The sequence below is a fragment of the Protopterus annectens genome, chromosome 1.part0 (assembly GCF_019279795.1).
Source record: "Protopterus annectens isolate FY-2018-M chromosome 1.part0, PAN1.0, whole genome shotgun sequence".
NCBI classification, from domain to species: Eukaryota; Metazoa; Chordata; order Ceratodontiformes; family Protopteridae; genus Protopterus; species Protopterus annectens.
The window spans coordinates 1,437,704,864-1,437,720,208 of NC_056725.1; the positions used below are offsets into that span (position 1 = coordinate 1,437,704,864).

Below are 15,345 nucleotides of genomic sequence, written 5' to 3' on the forward strand. Positions count from 1 at the left end.
TTTCATGTTCAGCTTATAATAGAAAATACTGGATAATTCAATGGGGATGGAGGGGTCTCAAGATAGGAGGATTTCACTGGTTCCTGAAATACAAGATAATGAAGCTTGATTTTATTTTTTAATTCAGTCTTTTGTAAATTAGATAAATTATTGAACTCGCCGATAAAAAAATAAGTCTTGACCACCTTGACAATGTCCTCTGTCTCTAGGAAAACTGATAGGACCTTTTTTAATGCAGTATATATAATACATATATATATATATATATATATATATATATATATATATATATATATATATATACATACATATATAATTACATTAAATGACAGTCAAAGAAAAGCAAAGGTGAAGCAGCCCACAGCAGAAATAGTATATAAAAGGTTCTTTTATTTAAAATTGTTAGCGCTTTCACGGCTATTACTGCCGCTTCATCAGACAATGATACAGCATATCAATTTCACATTCTCTTTTTAACCAAACTTTAACCAATGAGAGGCATACATTAATTAATCAGCTAATTAAGCCATCAAGTTGTAGCTGTAGCGCTTATTTGTCTTTGTCTATTAGAATGCAAACTAATAATTTTTAAAAACAATTCTAATATGAATTAAATGAATTATAGTAAATATATATATATATATATATATATATATATATATATATATATATATATATATAAACTATTTTATCATCTGAACACTCTGTTTTTGAGTACAGGCTTATTACATATTTTATCATTCAGTCCTTTCCCTTTATTTCCTCTCACCGTGAATGATGAAGTGGCAGTAATAGCCGTGAAAGCGCTAACAATTTTAAATAAATTCTTTGATTGTGTTACTCGTCATTTTGGTGACGTTATTGGGTGAAGCTCTTGTATCGCTGGTGTTGTCCAGGTTTGATTTTTCTACAACACATTAAATGACAAGCTTGTACAAATGATTCCTATCATTTTATTTATTTAAAATAAAGGCATATATATATTTTCTTACATGTGAAGCTTTACAACATGGCTGTCCACTGGTTTAACTATTGCTGGTTTACTGAAGATAAAGATAATGCAACCTGACCATCCTCATTCATATAAGGTAAGGCATATCATAATCATCATCATAACTATAATCATAATTCACGTTTATAAACTGTAATGAGTAAGATACAGCAGCACTCCTGCATGTTTTTCAATATAAATGTCACATTAAGTTAAGAAAATGCCTTTAAAATAAAAAAAAAATTCACAAGAAAATAACAGCAATTTTATTTACAAACAGACAAGCTTTCATTCATGAAGGACATCCTGTGGTCTTCATTCTTTTTTGGAAAAAAAAACTGTTCTTTGTTAATAAAATGCTGTCTTTTTCTTGATTTTTTTCCTTCATTTTCTGTTACCTGGCAGGTACTTTATCTAAAATAAATACATTCCTGACTTGTTATTGTAACATAGACACAGACAGAAATGTAGAGTGCCATTCATCACCAACTGTTGTATAAGTACGCATGAAAAAGTGCCGACTTTAAAATGTTTTTATTTCAATAAGTGGAGAATAATGTATTATTCCCAGTGTATTAACACGCATCTATGTATTAGCAGATAAATGTTATGGTACACTATTTGTTCTCCCCAGAATCAGTACTTGTCCAAAGCCTTTGTTACCCTTAAATGCCTCAGAGTAGCTTGCCTTCACAGCAGTGCCTTTAATGGTACATAGCTGTTGGACAGCATGAGGCATTACTCTCAGAGAATTTACACAGTGTCCCTAAACTCCCAGATCATGTGCCATGTGATGTTGAACTGCTGCTGTTCATGTTTAATCATGTGTGGTAGTCAGAGCTGCCTAGCATCACCCCCTGATGGCCTTGGCACCCCAAGACCTCTGTCTGGAGTTAGCCGTGCAGTAGAAGGACACCATACCTATTTACCCCATTGTTATGTGTGTGTGTGTCTCAGGTAATTGTGCATTTTGTATATGCATACATTTGTATTCAAGCAAAAATTAAGGTGCCATGTATTCATTTCATATGAATATACAATATGTTACTTAAAGTAAATGTTAATAAATTGGTGATGATAATGACTCTGATATTCGTGAGGCCTCTTCAACTGGAAACCAATCAATTCATGAAAATAAAACAAAGGAAATTAGTGCAGCAAACTGAATCAATATCTGTCTGACCAAGATATGCTCAGCATTATGCATGCAAGGTTTCAGCAGGAAGATCAAAGGCAAATGGCATTTGTTTGTGCAAATGCAAAGGAAGTGCATTACTGACTACAATTACTGTTATGCACCTTCTGAAAGAAAAGGCATGCTTTTTGTATGACAGCGATTTTGAAAATAGAACGTGAAAGTAAAACAAATTAACAGACTGTCAATGTTATTATTAACAGGACTAAAGTAAATATTAACAAAGGTATTGTTTCTTTGTCTGAACCATGAACAATAAGAATGCAAAATCCACTCATATACGAAGAATGAATCTGAAGCTAATTTCAAATCCTACATTCTTGTCAAAGCCGCTTACTCCATGTAGTCCAGGGGCTTCATTTCCTTGGCCTCCTTACTTACTATAATAAACTTCATGGTCACTGTTCACTACACCTTTGTAAAAACGAAACATTCCCTTGCAGTGGCCTTATTTGCAATATTTGTATTTTTTTTTACATTAAGAGATAGGTAACAACAGCGTTTGTTACAGTCAATGTTTATTACCAAACAAATCCAATTAATTAGTGAATTTAAATATATGAGAAAGGACTATCCAAGGAATTTTAACAAATACAAATATTAAATTTATTAAAACAGAAAAGTTTTCAGGACAACAAAAGGTACTATCATATAATGGTGCAAAGTCACTATTTAAAGACGTCTTCTTTTCATACCGTAAACATAGCAAGACGTGTTTGAATGTGTTTTTAAAGGGGACATAAATGTATGCAGTCTGCTTGGTACCAAAATTCTAAAACGTTCCTGCTGTGTTGAAATGGTAGCCCCATGATGTATACCTAATGATATTACTGAGTATAAAATAGTTCTACTGAATTGAATTAGTATTATACCACAAGGACTGCTCATACTTTTGTGAGAAACCTCTTTAAAGATATTATAACTAGTTTACAAATTTATAGGAGTCCAGACTATCTAATAACTAGCGTGGTTCACATTTCATAAAAGACCAAAGAAAAATTAAAGAAAAGTAGTTTTTCAGTGATCAGTGCTAAACAGGACTATAGTGTCATGGAAAATACAAAAGCACAGAAGAAAAAATACTATTCATACAGCACCTGTAATCATCACATAGTACATTTATTATCTTCATTGTGTGAAAGTATATCAGATAAAGCCAAAAAGAGTACTTCTTACCATCGTTTGTGTTGTTCCTTATTTTGTGTCTACAAAAAATCTAATCTTGCTACTTTCTGAGGGTGGGGTTGGCATGTCAGCTGTCACTCAGCTCCTTCTGTGACTTTTTTAAAATGAACTTCACTTACACTATTTACTTTAGAAGGGCAAAATAATTGCTGACTTATTCTAATGTATTTGTGGTCTTAATTTAATATTTCACTATCAGGACAGTAAAGCAGAGAGTTGGGTTTCGTGGGTTCATAAGTAAGTAAGCAGTAGGCAATCAGATGGCGTGCCATTACAAACCTTGCCAAAAAAAAAAAATAAAACAACTATTTAGTAGTTACCTCAAGTTTCAATGAGGGCAAGACAAGATAGACCAGGGAAAGAATTTGAGGCTGCCCATCCAATTATTTGAGTTGACCTTGAATGTGTGAAGGGTGCTAATCTGCTTCACATGTAGTGGAAGTTTGTTCCAGGACTGAGGAATGCAATGCAATATGAATCTATCACGCCATGTCTTATTTATCTGCCGATGAAGGTTTAGTTCCTCAAACCAAGTATTTAAGGTGGCATTTGTTCTGCGAAGGAAAGGGAGGTCAAATATGGTTGGATCTTTCATGGCTCAAAGGGCTAGGCATAGATCTCCAAGGATGAGTCTGTAAGAGAAGGAGTACAGAGAAAGGGGTGCTAGTTTCTCCTGATAACCAAGACTTTTGAGGCCACTGATTTTTTAGTTATGAATCTCTGAGGTCTTTTAAGTTGTGTGATATGTTTAGAAAAATACATGTCAAAAGGTGCACTATATTCAATAATAAGCCCAATAAGATATTATTAAAGGAGAATTAAGACTTATCTGGATCTAGTTGAAATACCTTTGGGAAGAAGAGGAGCCAGATAAAAGGCTTTCAGAGCTACAGTTGAGGCATGCTGGTCAAATGTTAAAGAGTTATCAGCAAGAGTACCTAATTCCCTTACAACAGTATCTGATCAGAGAGGTGCATCACCTATATAGTAAGTAAAACTGTTTTGCTTACCAAAAGGGACTATGCTACTTGGTCTCAGACCATTGTCCTTCCACAAATTGTTGACATAGTCTAACCCATGTTGGAGCAATTGTAAATTGGTTAATGACTGGATAATAATACTAAATTTCCAGTCATCTGCAAATTTAGTTAACCACAGACCACGACTGCTGACCTGAAGGTCTGAGAAATAAATACCAAATTAGAGGGGGCCCAATGGTAACTTTCTTGCTTTCAGAAGTGGCACCTGTGACTCCAGCCACATCAGTTCTGTCAGACAGCCGATTATCTATACATCACACAATATTAGGATTTATATTCAGATTTACAAGTCTGTCAATAATGACTGCATGGGGAATTGTGTCAGAGTCCTTGGTCCAGGTCTATATATGCTGTATGCACTGCTTAACCAGTATCCACTGCTTTGGTTACTTTTTCAAAGAAATTTAATGAGGTTAAAGAGGCAGGACTTTCCTTTGACAAAGCCAGCTTGATGTAAGAGATTTTCAATGCCCAGATTAATGAGCTCTGAGATAATGCGCTCCATAGCTTTACATATGAGGCTAGTGAGAGTAATGGGTCTATAGTTACCAAGGTCTGTTGTCAGGCCAACATTATGTAATGGCATTACAACAGTTGTTTTCCAGGCTTTAGGAATGTAATCAGTGGAGAGGTTTAGATTAAGGAGGATAAGTATGGGTTCAGAAAGACCATATTTGGCATTGATAATCAGGCGATCTGATATGTTATCAGGGTCCATGGATGAAGTATTCTTAGTTTTTGAGAGGGCTGCAGTTTGTTCCATAGTAATTTAAATGGGATGGCTGGGATTGTGGAACCTGTGGAATAGCTACAGCTGTGGGTGGAGGAATGCTGGCAGTAATCTGTTAGCTAGGATATTAGATTTTCTTTTGGTCAGAGAGTGTATTATTATTGTGGGCTAGCTTCAAATATTTGAGGTGTTAGTTGTTCACTTCCTCACATCTTTAAAGAAGGATTTGTAGTTATTTTTGACTTTAGAGCTCATCAAGTTTATTGATAGACGGTTGAAATCCCCCAATAGAAAGGTCTTGGGTTTAATAGGAATTTCCGCTAGTGTGTTATAATAACTAGCATGCTCAGAAGGGGACTTAGAGGGTGTTCTGTAGCTAGCTGTGAAGTGGTAATTAGTCTTTTTTATGGTGATTTGGACTTCTGAGAGTTCATATATGTTGTTTCAAGGAATATCTCATAAGGTGATGATATGCCCCACAATTGCCAGTAGGTCTGAAGATGTGATGGGTGTTATACCCAGGAATACAGGGCGTGCATTCACTGCTCTGAAACGATGTTTCTGGAACTACACATCTACAAATGTGTTCAAGTTGCAGGAGAGCCTCAAGCTCAGGGCTTTTTTAAAGACTTCTGGCATTAAGTAAAGCCACATTAATGTGTTTCAAATCAGAATTTACTAGGTTGGAATGTCTATCTGATGGACTCTGCCTAAAAAAGGCACTATAGTGCAGCAAAGGCTTTAGCTAGAATGTGAAAGCTGTGGTAAGATAGGTACAGACTATTCCCGCAAAGCAGGAAGACTTGTCGGTCATCTCATCCAAGCTGACACATACTGGATTCCCCAGAAAGACACCTGCTACATAGCCAAATATCTTGTCTTTCAATCTAGGCATCATTCTGGGTAATGGCAAAATACCACTGAAGACCAGTGTCTTTCCTGCCTTTCCTGCCTTCAGCTCTGGGTGGATGCAGTTCAGTAGTGAATATACTATCAGTGATGTTCATTAGCTAATAACCTATTGGCCTTCAAAAAACGTCACTATCATATCTCCATGGGATACAACAATGGGGAACGGTAAACTCCCACAAGTGTATAGTCTATGCACCATATCTGCATTATATTGCTGGATGACCATAAAGTCTAAAGAGAGAAATAATTTTTAAGAAAACAAAACAGAAAACCAAAATGTGTCAATATGCAAGCATCAAAATTTCAATTATATCTAAAATGTGCAAATAACTGCAGTCTTTGCAAACTTTCTACATTAAATCAACAATTACAATTTGCTGAAATGGGATGCCATTGAATAATCAACATATAAGCTGTATGATCCTTTTTTGAAGACCATCTTGAAGAAGTCTGAGATCTTGAATGACACATTGATCATTTGGGATCAGGGTCAGCCATTGTAAAGTCTTCTTATTATCTGGGGAATATCACTGGCTCTAGCACCTAGCTCCTCCTGAAGACCATTTGGTGAACGTACATGTCTTGGTATCCTAACATTTGGTTTATTGCTTTGCCCCTTAACTGGAGCTTCATGAATGGAACTTGACTGCTTGCAGCTCTACTGCATCACTACTTACCAGTACACAGTATTAACAACATGTTACTGGCATCCTTTGGAATCTGTTGTGAACACCTATACTCAGAGCTAATGCCACTGTATCTCACACTCTGTTAATCTCCGTTTCCCCCAGCTTTAAGTTAGGAGCAATAAAAAAATGCTCTTCTACTCTGAAACTTAAGCAAACCACTTACTAGAACTGTGACAAGCAGTTTGTACAGATGAAATGCCACACAAAAGCATTTTGTATCTTCAGCTCTGACTGCAAATTGGCATCCATTTCTGAATGCTGCTGCTGCACTACTACACCATCAGTATTTTCTGATTGTGCCCCCAACACCTTGCACTCAGGGCAGCCAGCCCCTTCACCCTGCCTCTGCATATACTCACTTAGCGTGCTCAGATTTAATGTATGGCTGATTTTCAGATTTACATGATTTGGCTTGGAATTCTCACAACCTAAAAAGTGTTAATTTCCTTTGAGCCACAGTGTGCCTTCTAGTCTTCCACTGTGAGGTTATTTGTTTCAAGTGTGCAGATGGAAACTTAGAGACATTTTTTCTGTTTGCTTATCTGACCTATGCATTTTGAGGACCTAATCATTTGGGACTTGTTGACTTTGGCTGCCTTTAACAAATATTTTAAGATATTTGGTTCTATGTTGTTTACTTTGTGATAAATATTACTAATCATACTTTATTAGTATTTGTTTGGTTTTAGCTGCTACACTACTGATTGTGTCTTGCAGACATTGTTTAAGCTTGATTATATCTGTTTTTTGTTTCAGTTTTATGCCTCTGTTATTTTATATATATTGATATTATATTGCATTTAGTATTTTAGGAACGACAGCTATTTTAAATCTGATTTTAAAATAACAGCACTCTGGTGCCACACTTCTGGCAGAAGAAGTTGAACAGTGTTATCACTGTCAACAGAACTTTTTTTTCTAGTCCTTTTTATTGTTTTAACTCTAAATTCTCATTATATAGCAATTTAGGCATAATCTTATCATATAGTACAACACCTCCCATTCTCTTTAAAACACGACCTTGGAATTAAATAATTTAGTAGATGGTGTAGAAGTTTTATCAATAACCATGTGAGCCATCTGATCCAGAAAGAGTTTGTGCCCTTTATACCTCTTCCATACTACATAAACATTTTCCATGCTGCCACAACATCCCCTCATTATTGGCTCTTCTGCCCTTGGCTATTATTATTATTTTATTTATTTATTATTATTTATTTATTTACATTTGTTTACCAGGAAAATCCGACTGGATACAGGTCATTTTTCAGTGGAGGCCCAGGGAGAAAAGCTCCACACAAAGAATACATTAAGTACAGAATTAATAATAAAAATATAATAAAACTGATATAAATGCAAGTAAATAATGCCAGCAAAAGCCACAAACATAAAATATGAGTAACATAGTTACATGAAGGACACTGGATATACATGAAGTATGCATTCATATACACATAGGAGCACTGGTTTCATCTATGATGGCACATATTGAAATATTAGTATAATAGTAACAGTCACAGCGATGATGTAGTTATAAAGCTTATTGGACATAACAGTTATGGCTGTAGACTGAGCTCGATATAAAGCCGTGTTTGGTGAGATGGAGGAAGCAGGTGCAGAGACTAGGAGGAAATAGTAGGGAAAGATTAAGGAGTGAGACAGTATACAGAGTAGGTAGTACCGATGGAATATATGGTGGGTAGATGCCTTAGTTGATTGAGATGAAGTGAGGTCTTAAGGAAGTTAAGAAATAAACAGGACTGCCAGATGAAAGATAGGAATGAAACATGCAGGGTGTCTAAGACGCTGGCGGGGGTGGGGGGGTAGAGAAACAGGGCCTGTAGTTCGGATTAGAGCAAGGGCATAACCAGTGATTTTTTAAGTGTGTTTTTAGCACATCTTTGAAGTAATTGCATGATTATATAGAGGTTATTGGGGGAGGGAGTGTTCCATAATTTGGAAATGATGCAGGAGAAAAGTGCTTCCCCAGCTTTGGTTACTTGAAGTTGATCTTTGCTGTAGTAGCATAGTGGTCTGGTGGTACAGTAAGGCTGGAGTAGATTTTGGAGGATGGGACTTTAAGGGGATAGTTCACTAACTTGTGAGCAAGGGAGAGTTGATTTAGGTGAAGGAGTTGAGGGAGTTCAAGCCAGTCAAGTTCAGTAAGTGATATACAGTGATATACAGTGGTGACTGCGATAGGTAGCCCTGGTGGCAAACAGTGATGTTGTTGTAACAAGATTCAAGCTTATTTAGGTTGGTTTGTCTTACTTTGGTAAATATAAGAGAGGCGTAGAGTAGGATGGAGATAAGGTGGGAATTGGCAACTGAGTTTCTGGCTGTTTTGGTGAGGAATTGCTTATTTCTGTACAAAGCCCCTAGCTTTTTGTGAACTTTTACTATGGTCAGAGAAATGTGATTGTCAAATTTGAGACAGTTGTCAATTTCAACACCTAGTAGTTTGGTATGTTCTGTTGGGGAGATGATGGTGTTGTCATTGGCTGTAATATTAAAGTGGGAGTTGGTTAGGTTAGATTTTTGAGGGCTGAAAGATGAGAAGTTTAGTCTTGTTTGGATTGAGTATTAACTGTGCATTAGATATCCAGGTATCTACAGTGGTAAAGGCTTCCTGAGTGATCTTTTGCAGTTTGGGTAGAGATTGAGCTGAGTAGATGATGGTGGAGTCATCTGCATACTGTATGAGAGAGGCCTGCTTGGTGGCAGTGTATAGATTATTGGTGAAGATTTGGAAATGTAGAGGTCTGAGGATGGATCCTTGGGGGACACCGAGTGAGACAGGGAGTTGTGGATATGTGTCATTATGCCAAACAACGGATTGTAGGTGGCTAGTTAGGTAGCTGTGAAACCAGTCAGTAGCTGATTGGGAAAAGGATAGTTTAGTGAGAACAGAAATAAGTTGTTTGTGCGAGACCATGTCAAAAGCCTTTGATAGATCTAGGAAAGTTGCAGAGGAGTATAAGTCACTGTTTGTATGCTGGAGGATAGTGTTAGTGAAAGAGAGTAAGGCGGTAGTAGTGCTATGGAATGGTCTGAAACCATGTTGTGTGCTGGAGAGGAGGTTGTTAGGAGATAATCTAGGACTTGAGAATGACTGCATCTCAAAAGTATCTTGGAAAGTGGGAAGAGGATAGCTATGGGACAGTAGTTGGAGAATTCGGTGGAGGGGCCAGCTTTATGGAGGGGAATGATGTAAGATAATTTTTACAGTGTAGAGACATAGCATTCTGATAGGGATTGGTTAATCAGGATAGAGACTGGATCGGCTAGGATGTCGACTGCTATTTTTAGGTATTCACAGGGGAGATTGTCAACAACTAGTTTAGTTGGTTTTAGTTATGGCAGAAGTTTTTTTTATGTTGGAGGTAGGAACTGGAGTAAATGAAAAGGTAGTGGGCAGATTATTAGGAGTTGATGTGGGGATGGAGGGGAGGGGGTTATGTTGTTTAGCTAGAGATAGAATGCTTTCTGTGAAGTGTTTATTGAATGAGGAGGCAGTACTTTCAGAGGAGGGGAGTGTGTAAGGTGGATGGGTGCCAACTTTACCTGGGTGGAGAATGGAGTTTATGGAGGACCAGAATTGCTTGGGGTTGTGTTGAGAATGGTTAAGGGAGGACTGATAGCACTGGGTTTTGTCCTGTTTTATTAGTTTTTTGACTCAATTGCACAATTCAAGGAATTTTTGTCTAGCTGAGGGGGTTTTAGTTGCGTGCCAGTGGTCCCAGGCTCTGTCTCTGATTTTCATTATTGACCGAGTGGATTTCTGTAGCCATGGGCAGTGCTGGGCTTTGACTCTGGTATTGCCTATGGGGATATGAGTATTTATGATGTTTAGGAAGGTGCTATTGAATACCTGAACTGCATCATCTAGATTGAGGTACTTTAGAGGGGTCCAGTTACAGTTTTTAAGGGATGAGATAAATGTGAGCAGGTTAAACTTTACCTTGTTATGTAAGTGCCACTAGCTGATGGGTTTAGCACAGTATTGGTGGTGCTTCAGTAGGAATGTTGGGTTATGGTCACTGAGGCTGTCAGGTTGGCAGCCAGCTAAGTATGATTGAGGGGCTTTATTGACCAATATCCAATCAAGAGTAGAATGTTTGTAAGAGTTTTTATTTATCCAGGTGGGTGACTGGATACGTTGGGAGAGACTGTGAAGGTTTAGGTGGCGGGCTGGATGGTTGTTGCTGCAGGATATTAAAATCACCTAGCATTATGGTTTCTTGGGGAAGGTAATGGTTAGACCAACTGAGAAGGTTTTCTAGTGAAGGGATGTTACGATCAGGTGGGAAGTAGCATCCTGTGATGTTTATTGTTTTGTTTGGGTTTAGTTTAAGGTTGGCATATAGGATTTCTTCGTTACCAATTTGTGGGCCTGATATGTTAAGGATCTGAATGTTAAGGTGGTGTTTAAACATAAAAGCTACACCACCTCCTTTCTTAGATAGCCTATCCACATGAAGTATGTCATAGCCTGATGGAAGTATTTCCTCACTGCTAATATGAGGCTTGAGCCAGGTTTCAGTCAAGATGAGTATATCAGGGGAGTATAAGGGTATGTTGGCGTGAAGGTCGTGGGTTTTATTGGTTATACTTCTGATATTTAGACTTAGGAGATGGAGATCAGTTGGCTTTCTGTTGGCTATTAGTTGTGAGATACTGCAGTTTTTAGACTAGTTATTGGGTGTGGGGCTGGAGATGATAGGACTAGGATTGGTGTGTATGTCGCCACTGAGGGCAAGTTTAGAAAGGGCAGCAGACATACGTTTCATGAAACTCATGATTAGTCTGTTGTATTTCAGGGAGATTTTTTTGTTTGAATGTTGCAGGCGATAGATAATGTGGAGGGTGCACTGGGATCTTGATTGATTTAGTGTGACAGGAATAGTAAGAGGGGGGGGAGATGGTTAGTGGTGAGTGTAGTAGTGCAGTGAAAATGGTTGAGTGGGTGCATTACAGTGTCTTGGTAAGATGTAAGATGTGCAAGGAGAGTGCAAGTAAAGAGTGTAAGCATGGTTTGTAGAAGAATAGTTGATTTAGTCAATGAAAGTAGGTAAGTGGTGGATGGGGTTAGGTGGGTGGTGGGGTATTGGTGTGACTGGTCAGGAAGTAGATGGGTGGAATTGGTGGTTAGAATAAATGTAGGGGTAGTGGGAGCAGGTGGAAATTGGGGACAGGGTAGGGGAGTGGAGTGAGCCCATGTGCCAGTGAAGGAGAACGGAGCAGGGCTGCAACAGCAGTTCAGGTAAGTGGCTGTAAAAGAAAGAAACAATCAGTTTGTTGGGCAGGAGGCTGTGAAAGTTAGGAGTACCCCAGAGGTTGCGTTTAGTAACTGTTATTGGTAAAATTGAGTGGTAATCAGTTCATTTGGGGTCTGTCCAAAGGGAAGAGGGGGTCAAGGAAGAGTGTGTTAAGGAGGATAGATCTGTGAAGGGATTCTAAGTGATTTCAGCAGTATGGTTGGTAGGGGGGGGGTGGATGGGGCACACAACCATGAGAACTACTATGCTACTGATTAAATAAAACTCTTTCCACGGCCAACTCTGTAGGTGTGCTTACAGGTAAAAATTAAGATAGTAACCTTGTTAGTTTCTTTAATTGGGAGCTTGTTTCCCTGGTCTTTCTAGGTTTCTGGCAGGAGGTTCCTGTTGCTCCATAGTGTAGGTGTGTGGGGGTGCTGGGCAGTTAACACGGAGTTTAGGTACCCTCTATGGTCAAAAGCAAAAGATGGAGGCAAGTTATTAATACAGAATAGAAGTGTAAGGCTCAGCATAGCAGCATTAGTACTACTATGATCAGAAAATGCCAAAGATAGTGTTATTTGCAGCCAGAAGTAGCCCATCGGGCCTGAAGGTGATGTCAGGAAAGAGGAAATGTCTCAAGAAATGTCTGTGGGGATAGTTGTATTTAGCAACTGTATCTTTCTGGCCACCAGATGGCGATAACAGCAGGATTTCGTACAGTTATGTTCCCTAGAGATAACTAATATAAATCGTAGTACATTACAGTTTTAAACCATGTGAAAAAGGACTATATAACAATGTGGCCACATATTTATACTAAATACAGTAACTGGTAGCGTGCACATACATAAAAGACAGACTAGCAGTGAGTGCATGGATATAGACAGGAGCGTAGTACACTCATGTTAAAACCTGTAATCCAGGGCTGGATTTTATTGCTTATCCATATTAGATGTAAGCAGAGAAACAGGCAAACTTAGGGCTGTATCTGGCTGTGGAAGGGTAAAAACCTTGGACAATAGAGGCAGTAAGCATAGATAGTGTACGCACTACTATTCCTAGGAGGAATGAATGATAGGTTGACTTAAATGGCCGCAAATAAACTGCATGGATGGTACTCCGTGAGCCTTCTGACACACTAGAAGCAGCAGCTAGATAAATGCAATGTATATGCCTAGGACTGGATTATACAGTTTAAAGCACAAATAAAGTGTAAAGTAAGCTGGCTATACTAATGGGTTTTAGCAGCTAGTATATCAGATTAACACCATTTTCCCTTCTTAAGCAATCTTTTAGCAGCTGAATAGTGCACAACATTTAGCAAATATTTATACTAGCTCGAATGGCGTCCTTGGACATATGAGTAGATAAAACACCACACAGAAATATGCATTAAACAAAAATAGCACAGTTTAAAAAGGATATTATTATCATTATTATTATGCATATTTCTTCTCCCTTTCTCACATTGCTCTTGTTTACTGCTACATTTTCCCACCATCTGCTTTTCAGTTTTTCTACCCACTTCATTCCCCTTATTTACTTGAAATACTCTAATGCATGGTGTGATTACCTTTTTGTCACCTTTGCTTTTCCAACTTTTATCACCTTTTTCAGCCTACTAGATGAAGTTGGAAATTCTCTTCTGAATTTCATTCCCTTAATCCTCCACCACAAACAGGCATATTGTCCATCTGATTTTTACTTCTCTTTCATAGATCTTGCTTTATATTTCTCTCATTCTGTCCTACTCCTCCTGTACTATACTACAGATACTTATTTTTTGTCAATGGGCAGGTACATCTCCGGCAGACAGTATCAGACTATTGACCTTCCTCTCACTGACTTTTCGGGATTCTGTACCACCTAGAAACCAGCCAAAAACCTAATAATTGGTCTACCACCTTAAATTACTTTGTTAAATTCCAGCTATTTTGTCATCTATGATTATTATTCAAAGGTTCATTCGTCTGTATACATCTGTCTTCTAAGTATTCCATTGCCCTCCTCTCCTCTCCTTTTCATCCCCGAGATCTCTATATATTCAGCCTATTTTGCCCTTTCCTGAATTTCCCTAAATTGAGTTGTTGATGCAGGGCCTGTTTTCCCCCTTTTCTAGTTCCTTTGCTTTAACCCCTGCTGTGTTCTGCATGTATCACTATGAAATGCCAGCTTGTCATTTGCTGTCTAAGCCAAATTATACTTTAGCTTAATGAATGGTTTTAATCTACTTGTTTTTTTTTTCTTTATGTCCATTAATTCTTTCACTACAAACACCTTTCTTTGGTGTTGTTTTAGTAAATCCCAAATTCTGAACTCTCTCATCATCACCATCATCGCCCCCCTTTTTCCTGTTCTTCCATCGGGTCGGGTGTCATATTAACATTAGTTAATGTGACAAAATCAATAGCAGCCAATATTTACATTGTAGCTCTGAAGTTTTTAATCTTTCTGAAAACAGGTCTATGGTAACCTTTCTGTTTTACCATACTACTTTTGTCCATGCCTCTGTTTTCATCCACCTCACATCTTGCATCTTACCTGCCTATATTTTGGTGAGGTCAACATGTGTCATAGCAAAAACATAACCAATGATAACACTATTACTTGAATCATATATGTTCTTATCAGTGATATATCCAGTTTAACTATCCAGCTATCCAGTTATCCTACAATTGTATGTCTTGTTTGGATTTTCTCAGCTGTTGGGTATATTCTAAATGCTAAGTATTTGGAACCTCCTTCAGATGATGGCAATTTTACAATTCTCCCCTTTTTTCTGTCCTATTCTTATCACCTTATGTTAATGAAATAAAAAAAACAGATTCCCTATCAAATTTCTAAATCATTGCTAGAACTAGAGGTAACATCCATTCTACATCTTCCAGCAACAGCACGCACTCATTAATAACTAAATTAATATCACTCCTCTTTCCTCACTCACCATCCCCCAATTAGTTCACTGAACTCTAGGACTAATTCTTCTATGAGAGGTAAGAATTTATCTGGAGTTAGGAGGCAACCTGATATTGTTCCTCTGCCAAGTTATACATTTCCAGATGTCCAACTATTTACTCTGATCCCCACTCCTGGATTCTAATATAGTGCCTCTATAATGATGTATCTTTAAGAACTTGGGTTGCTGCATACAACTTTCTGAATCACAAGCCTTTTGTATGTCCATCAGGACTATTTCTTTATGCCTATTTTTGTGCCATCTCATGACGTTTATTAGTAGTCTCCAATGGACAGTGGAAGAGCTGCCCTCTACATAACCTACTTGGGAATCCTCTATTAAACTTGGAATAACATCATCCAGTCTCTGTGCTGATACACTAGCTA

At 37.8% G+C, this 15,345-nt stretch overlaps 1 protein-coding gene across 1 annotated transcript in view; it reads left to right on the top strand.

Annotated features, from left to right (window-relative positions):
* The window catches only part of LOC122802505 (b(0,+)-type amino acid transporter 1-like), a 485,360-nt gene that overhangs the window by 438,208 nt on the left and 31,807 nt on the right, over positions 1-15,345 (top strand). The window contains exon 5 of the mRNA XM_044072192.1: positions 1,001-1,088. Coding sequence (XP_043928127.1) covers positions 1,001-1,088 — 88 coding nt within the window. The remainder of the gene's footprint in view (positions 1-1,000; positions 1,089-15,345) is intronic.